At 58.0% G+C, this 15,986-nt stretch overlaps 1 protein-coding gene across 1 annotated transcript in view; it reads left to right on the top strand.

Moving 5' to 3' along the window:
* The window catches only part of DAB2IP (DAB2 interacting protein), a 137,279-nt gene that overhangs the window by 100,932 nt on the left and 20,361 nt on the right, over positions 1-15,986 (top strand). The window contains 6 exon segments of the mRNA XM_017884206.1: positions 4,914-5,067; positions 6,765-6,863; positions 10,711-11,265; positions 14,341-14,492; positions 14,576-14,618; positions 14,620-14,720. Of these exon segments, the coding sequence (XP_017739695.1) occupies positions 4,914-5,067; positions 6,765-6,863; positions 10,711-11,265; positions 14,341-14,492; positions 14,576-14,618; positions 14,620-14,720 (1,104 nt within the window).

Raw genomic sequence — 15,986 nt, 5'->3', positions numbered from 1 at the left:
GGAAGCGGCCCATAATTGGACAGAGCGAGGGCAGGGGCATTTCCTGGAGACTCTGGAATGAACACTGGAATGCTGCTCTTGGGACTTGGCCTTGAACAGGCAGCTGCCCTGACAACCCACCCTCAGGCCTTCTTTGTCCCTCCTCCAAGGGAACAACCACGTCACCAGGGTTTGCAGGCTGAGGGAGGACTGTCCTTTTCCCCCTGACCTCCCGTTCCCTCTGAGCTTAGCTGACCTTGGCTGCTGGTGTATTGGGGTATTGGTCCAGGAACTCTAAGGCTCTGGACCTTGGAGCCAGCCAGACCCAACCCTACCCACCAGGAACCCCCTGCCTGACAAGGAGACAGTTCTGTGACAGACTTTCCCAGCACAGCCTGGATATGGCTGTCTGCCCAGGGAGTCCAGGAAGGCTTCAGGGAAGAAGGGGCACTGAAGCTAGGTGTTGAAGGTTGGATAGAAAAGGGGAAGGACAGCATATGCCTGGGGCCCTGCCTGAAACTCCCACTTCCTGGGATGGAGGGTCCCAGCAGGCAGGCCGTTGCGAGAGTGGGCCTGGTCAGGTGGGGCAGGCAGGTGGATGCCAGCCAGTGGCTCGGAGTGCCAAGTTCTGGGGCTGGCATTGAATCCCGTGTGGTCTCAAGAGGGGATCCCTTCACCCCCACAACTCAAAGGACTGGGAAATACCTCCCCCTGAAGGCGCTGTCTTCACAGCACTTTCAGTGTGTGCTGGCTGCCAGTGTTTTCTGGGTGAAGCAAGCCTCCTTCCTTCTTTTTCAGATGAGGAAATGGACCCAAAAGGTTTGGGTGTGGCAGCAACACTAGAACAAAGATGGGATGCTGGGCACATCTCTTGCCCTCTGTGGTAGGCCTCAGTTTCTCCCCTGTAAAGCAGGGTGAGGTCAACATCTGCCTCTTGGGCTCGTGGAGATTCTGTGAGGTGACTTGTGCGGTGGTTCATGTGACGCATGGCCCAGAGTAAGCCTGGCCTGGGGATGCCAGCTCTGCGCTGGTGAGAGGCAGGCAGTGTGCAGCCCACGCCCTGGTTTGAGACCTGCTTCTGTATGTAGTAGACATGCAACATTCTGGCAGGGTTGTTGTAAGAAGTAGCTCAGACCTGGGCCATGGAAGTGGTTTGCAGGGGTAGAATCCCCATGTGAAGGCCTTTTGCCCTCCTTGGTGCCACCTCACCTAGGGGACCAAAGCTCTAGCCTCCAGAGACCACAGGAGGTCAGAGGGGAAAGACATCATGAGACTGAGCTGGGCACAGGGTCGGGAGGATGCTGTGGGCCATGCAATTGGGCCACCTTCTCTTCCACCCCCAGCCTTGGGCAGCAGAGAGGGACTGGACCCAGGGCTGGGGGACGGCAGAAGCCCTGAATACAGGGGCATCAGCCCCCAGATACCACACCACATAGGGTAGCTGTGGGCATGACTCCTGGACTGACCTGGTTCCCATCCCAGCAGGGGGCCTTGTGTGGCTCAAGTAACTGCTCCTCTCTGACCCTGTCATACCTTTCTGTAAAATGGGTAGATGAATACTCCTGGCAGAGCTGTGTGCAGTTGAAATACGAAAAAAGGGATGTGCAGGTGACCAACAGGGCGCTCACCCTGTGCTGACTAGAGGTGGGTACCTACAAGCATCCCTTCTTGGGAGTAGAATGGGAGCAAGGTAGAGACCAGTGCCTGCTCACCTCCTTTCACCTGAGTATCCCAGGTAGGGAGGCTGTGCCTACCCCTGCCCCCTTGGAGCCTGGGCAGTCTTTACGACCCATCTTCTGCCTGTCTCTGATGCGCTGCTTCACTAGCCTGGCAGGGCAGAGGCTGGAGGTGAAAAAGGAAGTGGCCCAACAGTGCCAGCATGGGATGAAGCCAGGGGAGGGGAAAAGCCTGCCTTGGGTGGCTGATGGGGCTGTGAAGTGGCCAGGCACTGCTGCAGACATAGGACAAGGCTGGCTTCCCAGAGAGGCGGTTCTTGGGCCTTGAATTGGTCCTGCTGGGTTCAGGAAGTGACCAAATGGCCATTTTTCCTTCCTGAGCCCCCTCATCTTATCATCTACCACCATGGGCACACCCTGGCAGGGTCACAGCAGACCAGCTCCCTCTGGGCCCAGATGAGGGAGGGACCGAGGATACTGTGTGTCAGGGCCTGTAGACTCCAGGCTGGTCAGGAAGGAAATGCATAGGAACATGAGTGAGAGAGGTACGGGTCCACTGGCCCTGCCTCTACCACCGGCTTGCTGTACTATCCAGGAAGGAGTAGCCTGGGAGACTTTGTGGGAACCACTTGGGCCTCCCTGGGCCTGCCCTGCCCCTATTCCTCTTCCCCCCAGAGAGCTTGGGCTGCAGGGATGGATGCAGCCTCTGCTCTACATCCCACCTCGTGGAGAAGCCCCCAGGGAAGTGGGGAGGGTCAGGGCTGCCCAGGTAGGCTGGGCCAGTCCAGGGTGTCTTAAGGGCCTTGAGCTTCCCCCCAGCCCCCTCTTCTGCCAGGATCCTTTCCAGGTCAGCCAGAGCATGCTTGTGGGACAGGATGGTGGGGAAGGAAGAGGAGGGCTCTGCAACCACAGACTCCAGGATCTGGCTGTTTTGGGGTCTGGCCTGGGCCTGCTGGGCTCCTGGGGTTGCAGGACCAGGGTCTCCTTGGATTTCTCTGGGCAGGTCCAGCCTGCTGAAGCATGCGTTGCCTTTCCTCTTCACAGCCAGCTCATCCATGCGCCCCAGGCAGGAGGCGGCTTCAGCTCACCAGCTCCCCGCTCTGTACTTCCTGGGCCCCTACCGCACCCTCCCTAGCTCCCAGCATCATTACCTGGCAGAGATTTTCCAAGCTGGGCCAGAAAGCAGCCCAATCCCAAACTGTGGGCTGGGTTTTGGGTTCCAGACGTCAGGCCTGTGGGGCTATGGGTCCCAGCCGTTCCCAGCCAGGGTGACTTCCCTACTGTCAGGCAGAGCATCTCTTCCACTGAGGTATGAAGCCCCATGTGGGAGGGAGGCCTGGAGTCCGCCCTCGGAGGTGGGTGGCTCAGGTGGAATCTCAGCCCAGGGAGGGCAGGCCCACCCACAGCATTGGTCATTGCCATGATGGGGAGGAGGCCAGGCTGCTCGAGCAAGGCCTTGAGGGATTATCAGGAGAAGAGGCCTGTTCCAACACAGTGGTGTGGCGGTGTGGTGTGGCGGGTAGGCCACAGTGCCCCTTTGTGAACTGGGCCTCGCAGGGAGAGCGCCCCAGAGGAGTAGAGGCACATGCTGGGCTTGCCCACGTCCTCAGGCCACAACAGGAAGCCCCAGGTGGGAGTCGTCGTAGGAGTTGGGGAGGGTTCCCCCTGTCTTGAACTTGTCTCACAGTTTTCCTCTGGCTCTGCCCATTCCCTCTGCTTTCAGAGGCCAGCTTCATGCTGGGCGTGGAGAGTCAAAGGGAGCCAGTTGACTGGGGCTCGTAGGCTGGCCTCTGTGGGGTATCTAAGGATTGGGATTCCCTCAACTCTGACTCCTTATGGCATCTAGCATGGGACTCCATGTTAGGGAGGGCTCTTATGATCAGAGGGCCGTTGCCATGGAGATGTGGAGCTTGGGGTGGGAGGGTGGCCACTGTCAGCCTGAGTCCCTCTGAGCAGGGCTCTTCCTGCTCACCTCTGGGTTCTTAAGTGCCCACGGAGTAGGCCTCAGCCCACTGACCCAGGGCAGTTACAGAAATGAGTATACAGGGTATGCACCCTACAGGGAAGTGTCTGATGGCTCTGCCACGCTGCGAGCCCCTCAAGGTCAGGGGCCAAGTCTCAGCATGTCCCAAGGTAGGGGTCTTGGTTTGGCGAGGCAGGGAGAGAATGATGGACTGAGCACTTGGACCATTGGAGCCAGGAGCCAAAGGGCATAGGGCGTTGGGGGTAGGAGGTCCGTGTGGGCTAAGCCTGGTGTAGGTTTTTCACCAACCCCAGGGTTTGAGCCCTGGACACAAGCAGGGCTCAGCTTCTGCACCGGAGGTGGTCTTAGCAGACCCAGCCTATCCTCCCGCTTCTCTACCCCACCATGGGGGCTGGGGGCTGTAGGAGGACACTGCTCTGTGCTGCTGACTTTGGAGAGATTTTACCTAGCCCTGGAGCAGGTATCGTCTGTAGTGCTTTCCATGTGATGCACTGTGGAAACAGGCTCAGAGGGGAACGATTTCCCCAGGGCCACACAGCAGGGGAGCAGTGGGCCCAGGTCTGGTCTGCATTTGGGTGCCAGGTGGCATCAGCCCTGTGCTCTTTGTGCCTGTGTCGGAGCTACTGACCTGGGCCCTGAGTATGTGGACCCCGATGGAGTGTGTGTCTCGGGTACTATGCAGAGACTGCTGCATCCCTTCTGCTTCAAGACTCGCCTCGCCTCGCTGTCCTCATCTGTAATATGGGAGCAGCAGGGTCCCTGTGGCTCTCGCTTGTGTGGGGCTGGTGGTGTGGGACAGTGTATGAGGAAGAGCTGTTGGCAGTGGTATACTGGATAAATGTTGGGACAGAGTGACTGCTCAGTCTTGGACAGGGACCAGTGCAAAAGAGGGGAGATGGGAAAGGGCCCAGAACCGCAAACAGCTGCCTGGATCAGGTGGGCTTTCCTTGGGTCTCTGAGACTGCGCAGGAGCCAAGCTGGCCCTTACCCCGCAGGCTCACTTGCTAATATTAACCCTGGAGTGACCCCCTGATCTCACCTTCTAGCTCTCTGAGAGGCTGAGCCCCCAGCCAGACTCCTGCAGTGGGGAGGAGGTTCCCACCGGTCTCTGTGACAGCCCTGCCCCCAAATATGTCTTCAGACAGAAAGGAGAGAGAGTGGAGAGGAGTGGCTGCCTGCTGGAAGGGACAGGGCCGGGGCAGATGGGCGGGACGTGGCAACCAGCTTGACCTGGGCTGTGGGGGCCCAGCCTGACACACCTACTGCCACCCCAGGTCCCATCTGATGCCAAGGCTGAAGGAGTCTCGCTCCCACGAGTCCCTGCTCAGCCCCAGCAGTGCAGTGGAGGCGCTGGACCTCAGCATGGAGGAAGAGGTGGTCATCAAACCCGTGCACAGCAGCATCCTTGGCCAGGACTACTGCTTCGAGGTGGGTCCCATCGCAGGGCTTGGGTTGGACACCCCATCCTCTCCTGGCCTGTCTGGTCTCCTCCACATCCTCCTGGAGTCCAGTCTGCTGTGGCCTCAGCAGGGGCCAGGGTCTTAGGGACAGTGGCTCGTATTTACCGATAGCTTTCAGCTCCTAAGACACCAGGTGGAGCTGGGGCAGGGGCTGTCCTTCCTACTCTCTGGGCCCTCTGGAAATGGGCCAGCACCTGTTCTCCATGCTAGCATGAAGCTGCTGGGGCCCCAGTGGGTGACAGGGAGTAGGGGAAAAGCCTGAATTTCTTAAGCACCAGAGCCCATGTCTTAGAGCCTGCTCACATCCCAAATGCAGTGTGGATAGCAGAGAGTCTCCTCTTGTCCGGGCCTGTTTCCTGCTTGTGAACAATGAGAGCCCAAATCTTTCCTGCCCTGGCATTCTGTGACCTGAGGTTTGAATGCAGAGAGCCAGTGACCCACCTGGGGATGACCTGTCTAGTCCCTCATAGGAAATGGGGATCTGAGGCCCAGAGGAGGCACGAAGACATCAGAGGTCACACAGCAAGACTGAGACCAAGCCGGGAGCAGGGTTACTATTGTTGCAGGTGTTCCTGGGAGTTCCTAATTGCTTCTCCAGTTATTAATATTGCTTCCTACCAGTTTCTGGGAAGATTCCTACCCCAATAATCATGCATAGCTAGGAGAGCTCTCTGTTAGAGGAATGAGCCTGGTAATGAAAAGCAGCCACTTGGGGACTAGTGTGACAATCTCCTGGCACCCCAGCCCGGGGAAAACAAAGTGGTGCCTGGCACCTGCCCCATACCCTGTGCCCACTAGGGACCGTTTCTGGTTCAGGACTCCTGACCAAGCCGGGCTTGATCTGGGCTCTGACATCCTTGCCATGGATAGGGTGAAGATGGCCCTGTGTGCTGGTTCACAGCAGGGGTGCTGTGGAAGGTGCAGGCCCTCAAATGCCGAGTGAAGAGCGTGCTTCCCCTGTGGAGCCCTGGGTCTGCTGCTGGGGCAGTGGGAACACATAGCAGGAATTGCCCTTACTGGCTCCCTTACCTGGAGTAGATGTCTAAGCTGGACCAGAGGAGGAGTGAGAGTCAGACAGGGAGGGGAGGAGAAGGGTCAGGGACCGGGGACCCTAGGGCCTGGCACATCTCTAGTCCGGCATAAAAAATACCAGACTTATATTACCATTGTTGTCACTGTTGCTTGATGGAAGAGAACCCTCAGAGTTGTCAGCTGAGGACTGAGGGGATTCTGGTACCTACCTTTGGTTGTCTCCTTGGTTCTTGTGGTTCCACCTTTAGGGAAAGTACGCTCAGGTTAAGCATTGCCCTCTGACCTGGGCGAGGTCTTCGTTCCTTCCCTCTTTCCATCTCAGGGAAAAGGAGGTTAGACTTAGGAAGATGTTTTCCTATTGGACAGAGGGCACTGAGAGACGAGTGAGGAGCCCACTGGTGCAGGACAGGGCCACTCTATGGCTGCTGACTTGCCCTGGGACAGTGGGTCTCAGTGTACCACCTCCAAAACATGAAGTAGAAGGGTCATGTGAGCCTTGTCCTGGCTGCTTCCTGTAGCTGTGATGCAGACCTGATGGCCAGAGTGCCCTGAGCCTCCAAGGTCGTCTTCCATCACTGCTTGCCCTTGCTGTGGTCCCTTCCCTGGTAACACTGTCTTGCCTGCTCCCCACAGGTGACGACGTCATCAGGAAGCAAGTGCTTTTCCTGCCGTTCTGCAGCTGAGCGGGATAAGTGGATGGAGAACCTGCGGCGAGCAGTGCACCCCAACAAGGTAAGCCTGCACCCCTCTCACCAAAGCATGGGGACTGAAGGTAGGCTCAGATATGAGGAAGCAAGAGAGACGATCTCTGTGATGTGGGCTGGTATTGGGGCGGTCAGCCTGCATGGAGGCAGGACCCAAGTGGACAATATTGGTGGACTCTGAAAGAGATGTTTGAGTTTGCCAGGTTGAGACAGGTGCTGTGTGCCTCTGTTTTCTAAACTACACATTGAGTCTGGGCTGGGGAAATGAGTGCTGGACCCTGGGTCCTTCTGCTGGGATCCCTTATCCCTACTTCCCAGCCCCTGGCCGACTTCTGCTCATCTTCCCATTCCAGCTTAGGTGTCTGCCCCTCCTCCAGGTGAGGACCCCTCTCCCAGGCTGGTGTCCTCTGTGTTCCCATTGCCCCTGGGCTCCCCTGTGAGGTCCTGGGAGCCCCACTGTAATCCCTGCTTCTGTATCTGTCTCCCTAGCTGACTTGAGGGCCTGACCAAGTCCTAGTCACCATAGCCATCTCTTAAGTTACAGTACAGACCAGCAAATTAAGGAAGAGTTAATAATGGCATAGCCTGTGATGTGCCAGGTGTTGTGCTGGCCTCTCTCAGTCTCGCTCTCTATGAGATGGGGTTTACCTTAGTCCTGTTTTATACACAAGCAACCCAAGGCTCCAGTTAAGTCACTTGCCCAAGGTGAGTGAGCTTATGTGAGGTCGACCAGAGATCCAGCCCTTGTCCATCAGCCCCACCTCATCCTGACTCAGGGTCTAGGCGCCCACTGCCGCCTCCACCTTCAGAGCTCCTCCTGGGTCTGAGGCTCTCTCAGGCTCTGGGCTAGTTGGGGTTACATGTGGCACCCCAGCTGACCACCCCGGACTCCCATGCACATACAGGACAACAGCCGGCGTGTGGAACACATCCTGAAGCTGTGGGTGATTGAGGCCAAGGACCTGCCAGCCAAGAAGAAGTACCTGTGTGAGCTGTGCCTGGATGATGTGCTCTACGCCCGCACCACGGGCAAGCTCAAGACGGACAATGTTTTCTGGGGCGAGCACTTCGAGTTCCACAACCTGCCGCCCCTGCGCACGGTCACTGTCCACCTGTACCGGGAGACCGACAAGAAGAAGAAGAAGGAGCGCAACAGTTACCTGGGCCTGGTGAGCCTGCCTGCTGCCTCGGTGGCCGGGCGGCAGTTCGTGGNTGGACACCCCATCCTCTCCTGGCCTGTCTGGTCTCCTCCACATCCTCCTGGAGTCCAGTCTGCTGTGGCCTCAGCAGGGGCCAGGGTCTTAGGGACAGTGGCTCGTATTTACCGATAGCTTTCAGCTCCTAAGACACCAGGTGGAGCTGGGGCAGGGGCTGTCCTTCCTACTCTCTGGGCCCTCTGGAAATGGGCCAGCACCTGTTCTCCATGCTAGCATGAAGCTGCTGGGGCCCCCAGTGGGTGACAGGGAGTAGGGGAAAAGCCTGAATTTCTTAAGCACCAGAGCCCATGTCTTAGAGCCTGCTCACATCCCAAATGCAGTGTGGATAGCAGAGAGTCTCCTCTTGTCCGGGCCTGTTTCCTGCTTGTGAACAATGAGAGCCCAAATCTTTCCTGCCCTGGCATTCTGTGACCTGAGGTTTGAATGCAGAGAGCCAGTGACCCACCTGGGGATGACCTGTCTAGTCCCTCATAGGAAATGGGGGATCTGAGGCCCAGAGGAGGCACGAAGACATCAGAGGTCACACAGCAAGACTGAGACCAAGCCGGGAGCAGGGTTACTATTGTTGCAGGTGTTCCTGGGAGTTCCTAATTGCTTCTCCAGTTATTAATATTGCTTCCTACCAGTTTCTGGGAAGATTCCTACCCCCAATAATCATGCATAGCTAGGAGAGCTCTCTGTTAGAGGAATGAGCCTGGTAATGAAAAGCAGCCACTTGGGGACTAGTGTGACAATCTCCTGGCACCCCCAGCCCGGGGGAAAAACAAAGTGGTGCCTGGCACCTGCCCCATACCCTGTGCCCACTAGGGACCGTTTCTGGTTCAGGACTCCTGACCAAGCCGGGCTTGATCTGGGCTCTGACATCCTTGCCATGGATAGGGTGAAGATGGCCCTGTGTGCTGGTTCACAGCAGGGGGTGCTGTGGAAGGTGCAGGCCCTCAAATGCCGAGTGAAGAGCGTGCTTCCCCTGTGGAGCCCTGGGTCTGCTGCTGGGGGCAGTGGGAACACATAGCAGGAATTGCCCTTACTGGCTCCCTTACCTGGAGTAGATGTCTAAGCTGGACCAGAGGAGGAGTGAGAGTCAGACAGGGAGGGGAGGAGAAGGGTCAGGGACCGGGGACCCTAGGGCCTGGCACATCTCTAGTCCGGCATAAAAAATACCAGACTTATATTACCATTGTTGTCACTGTTGCTTGATGGAAGAGAACCCTCAGAGTTGTCAGCTGAGGACTGAGGGGATTCTGGTACCTACCTTTGGTTGTCTCCTTGGTTCTTGTGGTTCCACCTTTAGGGAAAGTACGCTCAGGTTAAGCATTGCCCTCTGACCTGGGCGAGGTCTTCGTTCCTTCCCTCTTTCCATCTCAGGGAAAAGGAGGTTAGACTTAGGAAGATGTTTTCCTATTGGACAGAGGGCACTGAGAGACGAGTGAGGAGCCCACTGGTGCAGGACAGGGCCACTCTATGGCTGCTGACTTGCCCTGGGACAGTGGGTCTCAGTGTACCACCTCCAAAACATGAAGTAGAAGGGTCATGTGAGCCTTGTCCTGGCTGCTTCCTGTAGCTGTGATGCAGACCTGATGGCCAGAGTGCCCTGAGCCTCCAAGGTCGTCTTCCATCACTGCTTGCCCTTGCTGTGGTCCCTTCCCTGGTAACACTGTCTTGCCTGCTCCCCACAGGTGACGACGTCATCAGGAAGCAAGTGCTTTTCCTGCCGTTCTGCAGCTGAGCGGGATAAGTGGATGGAGAACCTGCGGCGAGCAGTGCACCCCAACAAGGTAAGCCTGCACCCCTCTCACCAAAGCATGGGGGACTGAAGGTAGGCTCAGATATGAGGAAGCAAGAGAGACGATCTCTGTGATGTGGGCTGGTATTGGGGGCGGTCAGCCTGCATGGAGGCAGGACCCAAGTGGACAATATTGGTGGACTCTGAAAGAGATGTTTGAGTTTGCCAGGTTGAGACAGGTGCTGTGTGCCTCTGTTTTCTAAACTACACATTGAGTCTGGGCTGGGGAAATGAGTGCTGGACCCTGGGTCCTTCTGCTGGGATCCCTTATCCCTACTTCCCAGCCCCTGGCCGACTTCTGCTCATCTTCCCATTCCAGCTTAGGTGTCTGCCCCTCCTCCAGGTGAGGACCCCTCTCCCAGGCTGGTGTCCTCTGTGTTCCCATTGCCCCTGGGCTCCCCTGTGAGGTCCTGGGAGCCCCCACTGTAATCCCTGCTTCTGTATCTGTCTCCCTAGCTGACTTGAGGGCCTGACCAAGTCCTAGTCACCATAGCCATCTCTTAAGTTACAGTACAGACCAGCAAATTAAGGAAGAGTTAATAATGGCATAGCCTGTGATGTGCCAGGTGTTGTGCTGGCCTCTCTCAGTCTCGCTCTCTATGAGATGGGGGTTTACCTTAGTCCTGTTTTATACACAAGCAACCCAAGGCTCCAGTTAAGTCACTTGCCCAAGGTGAGTGAGCTTATGTGAGGTCGACCAGAGATCCAGCCCTTGTCCATCAGCCCCACCTCATCCTGACTCAGGGTCTAGGCGCCCACTGCCGCCTCCACCTTCAGAGCTCCTCCTGGGTCTGAGGCTCTCTCAGGCTCTGGGCTAGTTGGGGGTTACATGTGGCACCCCCAGCTGACCACCCCGGACTCCCATGCACATACAGGACAACAGCCGGCGTGTGGAACACATCCTGAAGCTGTGGGTGATTGAGGCCAAGGACCTGCCAGCCAAGAAGAAGTACCTGTGTGAGCTGTGCCTGGATGATGTGCTCTACGCCCGCACCACGGGCAAGCTCAAGACGGACAATGTTTTCTGGGGCGAGCACTTCGAGTTCCACAACCTGCCGCCCCTGCGCACGGTCACTGTCCACCTGTACCGGGAGACCGACAAGAAGAAGAAGAAGGAGCGCAACAGTTACCTGGGCCTGGTGAGCCTGCCTGCTGCCTCGGTGGCCGGGCGGCAGTTCGTGGAGAAGTGGTACCCGGTGGTGACGCCCAACCCCAAGGGTGGCAAGGGTCCTGGGCCCATGATCCGCATCAAGGCACGCTACCAAACCATCACCATCCTGCCCATGGAGATGTACAAAGAGTTCGCTGAGCACATCACCAACCACTACCTGGGGCTGTGTGCAGCCCTCGAGCCCATCCTCAGTGCCAAGACCAAGGAGGAGATGGCATCTGCCCTGGTGCACATCCTGCAGAGCACGGGCAAGGTGAAGGTGCGTGCAGGCCCCTCAGCTCCTGACACAGGCTGGGCGACAGTGCTGGGTTACCTGCCCTTCCCCACATCCATACATTTCAGGCCTAACGAAGGCCTTGGAGGCACCAGTCACTACCAGATAGGTTCCCTAAACCCAGGAGTTCTGTTGTGGGCTGGGCGTTTTGTACTCCCGCCCTGTGGCTGGAGCTGATCACTGAGGCTTGTGTGGAACCAGCGGATGGGATTGCAGCTGGTAGTGAGGGAGTGGGCTTGGGTTGAGGTGCCTTCTACCGCTACTGCAGAGGACTGACCCCCTGAGGCTCCAGGGGAACAGGCCGGGTGGCTGGCTGTCCCAGCATACGGGTCCCACAACGCCACCAGCCCCAGTGAGCCAAACACACATCCCCTGTGGGGTATGGAGTTTGGCAGACCTCCCCAGCGGGAGGCACAGATGAGTCTCCATCACAACTCCACCTCACCCCACACTCTCATCCAGACACACAGATTCTCACACAGGTAGACGCAGTCAAAATTGTACCATTTGAGGGTTAGCTGGCCCCACCCCAGAGCCTCACAGAAGCAGGAATCTGAGACCCACCCAGGCAAGCCGTAGTTCAGGGCCAGAGGTGCCCAGTGTCCATCCCCATAACCCCTTTCACCTTCCGCTCCCGAAGATGGGCCCAGCAGCCCACCATGCAAGCCATGCCTCAGCCCCGCCTACCTGGTTTGGGGACAAATGGGCTCCTGGACCAGGATGCCCCTAGGAAGGCAGTAGAGCATAGTCTGTGGGCCTCGAAGGCAACCGTCTTTCTTTACATTTGCCACCTGCCATTCAGGAAGCTGCCCAGAGAGGGTGGGAAATGGGCTAGACTTGAGGCCTCTGCAGCGTGGATGGACCCTGGTGCTGGGCTAAGGACTAGGGCCTCTGCCCTCTGGACAGTGGCGTGTTGTGAGCCAAGTGACAGGTGGCCGAGGGGCGCCCTGTGTCAAGGTCCTAGGCTCTTAGCCCTAGGTCAGGGAGGCACAGTCGGGAGCCATGCCCCAGGTACCCCAGGGCAGAGTCCAGGGCACAAGACTCGTGGAGGTCCCTCACCCTCTCACCTGTTCCTAGAGGCTCTGGAAGGGGAGGCCATGGCTGGAAGCCTCAGCAGCCTCTGCAGTGGGAACCCTCTGCAGCACCCCTCCCTCTTGGACTTGCTGTGTGCTGCAAGTGCAGGGCTGGGGCGGGGACCTCCTCCCCATGGACCTGCGATGGGGAGCAGTTTTCCTCTATAGTGCTCGACTACCTCCTCCCTCACCTTCTCCTCCAGTCTTCAGACTTGACTGGCTAGGCTGCACGTTGGGGCAGCTCTGGCTGCCCCGTCCTTAATATGCTGGTCAACACAGGAGACGTATGCTGGGAAATGGAATGAATCAAGGACCCGTGGGCACCAGAGAGGGAGTGAGGAGAGCTGCAGAGGCTGGAGCCTTTTCTGCAGTTGTGTCTGATGTTTCAGTACCTGGTCCCCAGGGCTGGGCTGGGGCTGGCCTGTTCTGGGAAGTGGATTCCTCCCTGAAGCAGCCTGAGATGATAGGTGCGTCCAGGTGCTCACTGTGGAGGGAGATGAAGCCAGGGCCGCAGCCAACCCCAGAGGCCCTCAGTGGAGTTGCGGAGGAGTAGATAGAAAGATGGAAAGTAACTTGTGCTACTGGGGTGACAGGCATCTGAGCCCCCAGCTCTGGAATACTTGGGAACTAGCCCCTCTTCCCTCTCCACGACTAGAGGAGTAATGGGGTCTGGAAAGCAAAGGACTTGGACCAAATCTGGCCCCAGGTGGCTGTGTGGCTATGGACAAGTCATTTTCCTGCTGTGTGTGCATTGGTTTCCCCCTTACTGGGTCCTGGCTCTCAGGAGGTTCTCATCCCAGCACTGGGGCCCGACTCTTATTGCAGGAGTTCAGGAAGGCTGTGGTCCTGAGCGGGAGCCCCAGGGGAGATGCAGCTCTGACCCCTGCTTCAGTATATTCAGAGAATGCAACCCTGGAGGTCGCCTGTTGGTCAGGAAGGGGTCCTCAGGCCACATGATCCCCAGGAAGCCACCGACAGCTTCCCCTTGGCACCTGCTGTCTCTCTGTGCCTCTGCTGTGCAGCCTGAGTTCCTGTGTCTAGATCTCAGTTCTGTTTTAAAGGTCCCCACTCGTGCACGTCGGAGTGAGGAATTTCTTAAGCACAGATGCCTGGATCTACCCCTCCTGGGTGCCTTGCAGGCTCTGTGCTAGGTGGCCCCCTGCCCTGTCACCCTCCCTTGAAACTCTGACAGTTTTTCCTATCTTCTTCCCCTCCCCAAGCCACAGGTTGGTTGTAAGTACAAGGAGGTGGGGGACTCCTGAGGGAGAGAGTTAGTATCCGCATGGTTGCTAGAATGGGGGGAAGGTGTGGGTTCGGGCTTCTGTGCTGGGGTTTTCCCACAACACTTTGTGTGGGACCTGATGGGCCAGGGGCTGCTACCCCAGATTGCCAGGTGGGCAGTGGCGCCTCCACCTTCCCTCTCCAGCCAGTTGCACATCAGTTCCTGCTCTCACCTGCCTGAGCATGGTGGCTCATGACCTCCCCGGGCAGTGGGACTGCACAGAAGGCATCTGTGTCCGGTGTGGGAGCTCCCACCCGAGTCACAGGTGGATACTGGTGACCATTTTTACCATGAGACAGGGCAGCCTCACTTGTCCTCTTTGGCACTGATGCTGCGGGGAGAGGCGAGTCCTGCTGTGGTCACCAGGCCAGGCCTGATCAGGGCTATACATGGAAATGAGTCCATTCTCTCTGGTGGTGGGGGATTGTGGCTCCATGTGGCATGCACTTGTTCAGGCTGCCTCCATCCGTAGACCCAGCTCTACTGTCACCAGTTCTAGGCTCCTACCTTGGCTGGGGGCCCCTGCCCTGCCCACACTCCCCAGCAGCCCCTAAAGGTGGGCACACTATTCCTCCCGGGGACCCCTGCATCTTGGTGATGGAGCGGCCTCAAAATGCCAGGGCTTCTCTGGCTAGGTCTGGAATCCTAGGAGCCTCCATGCCAGGCCAGCTCAGGTCCTGCTCTCCCTACCTCCTGCCTCCTCAGGACTTCCTGACAGACCTGATGATGTCAGAGGTGGACCGCTGCGGGGACAACGAGCACCTCATCTTCCGGGAGAACACACTGGCCACCAAGGCCATCGAGGAGTACCTCAAGCTAGTGGGCCAGAAGTACCTGCAGGACGCCCTAGGTAGGAAGTGGGCCAGCAGCAGGGCAGAGGGTGGGCAGGGCCTGCCAGGTCCTCACTCCCCACTCCCTGCCCACTTGGCCATACTCAAAGCACTGGGTACAGTCAGATGACGAACTGCGAGGTGGATCCCAGCCAAGTGCTCAGCCGGGCTGACCCTCGCGCAGAGCTACCAGGGCAACCTCAAGATGTGGCTGGGGGGCGAGCTGGCCTTCTGCAAGATCATCAACTCCTACTGGTCAGTGCAGTGCCCAGGCCTCCCACCCTGTCACCTTCCCCATCCTTCAGTGTCTGGCACCTGCAGTGTGCCCAGTGCTGCCTGGCCCCTGAGTTGTACTGACTTGCCAGTCCCCTGGCCTAGTCCCTTTTGAGCTCTCAGGTGAGGCAGCGTTTAGCACATTGCTGTGGCTTTGTGGTGGAAAGAACCTGGACACACCAGTCCACCGTTTCTGGTGATAAGAGAGCACCCTTCATGTGCTGGGGGCTGTTGTGGGTGCTTGGGCTGCAGCGGGAGTGAGACTGACAGGCCCTGTGCGGCCCCCCAGTTGGGGTGGGTGGATGGCTTCATCTGAGGCTCCTCACCTGTCCCTGGGAGCTGAGGTGCTCATGTCACAGTCTTGTGATGGGGTCCAGCAGGGGCACATTGGGGGCCTGAGCACCAGGTAGGCCTCTTGCTAGGACTAGAGAATAAAGAGAAAGGACTAGACTGAAGTACAGCGGGGTCTGCAGGCTCTGCCGTCTCTGGAAAGCAGCAGGGCATGCAGTGGTGGGCTGCTCAGACAGGCCCCTCAGCAGGGCCAGAATCAGTCCCGGAGAAACTTGCGGTAAGGCCGACTTCACGGCCACCGGCTTGCTCCTGTGGTATATGTGTGTGGTGGCCAGCCAGCCTGGTGCCGAGTACAGCCTCCTCCTGTGGTGGCACATGGGACTGTCCGGGAGGGCCTTGCTGTCAGTCCAAGCAGTGGGTTCATTTTCACCCCAGAGGAGCTGCCCAGGTTTAACCTGTGTTCCCCTCCAGCTCAGGGCTTACAGCCCCCACCCACCCAAGCCTCCGTCCGCAGCCTCTTCTGACACCACTCCCTCCCTGGCCGTACCTCACTCCTTGTTACGTGTGCCTCTCACTCACCTGCACCTTGACCTGCATACACTCCTGCCTTTCCTGCTGCAAGGCCACACACCTGGGTACACTCTGTCGCAGCCCTGATCCCATCAGGATAGGGTTGTGCCTGTGCCTGAAACATTTCCTCCAAATGCTGGGGCACCCTGGGGGAAGGTGAGCCCACCAGCTCAGAACTGGGCACACAGGAGGGCCAGGGAAGTGTTTGCTGCTCCCCAAGGACAAGAAAAGGCGGGGGGAATGGGCAAAGCCAGGAGAGTGGGCACCCAGGGCCTTAGCCCGTGGGCTATACAAGGTGCTTACCTGGGCCAAATGGGCCCCTCAAGATAGGCACAAATGCGCAGCTTTCCACACCCTTGGGCTTGGGGTGGAGAGCAACTATAGGGC

Source organism: Rhinopithecus bieti, unplaced genomic scaffold (genome assembly GCF_001698545.2).
Source record: "Rhinopithecus bieti isolate Rb0 unplaced genomic scaffold, ASM169854v2 scaffold_13710, whole genome shotgun sequence".
NCBI classification, from domain to species: Eukaryota; Metazoa; Chordata; class Mammalia; order Primates; family Cercopithecidae; genus Rhinopithecus; species Rhinopithecus bieti.
The sequence above is the reverse complement of the archived record's forward strand: the minus strand, read 5'-3'. Positions and strand labels throughout refer to the sequence as shown.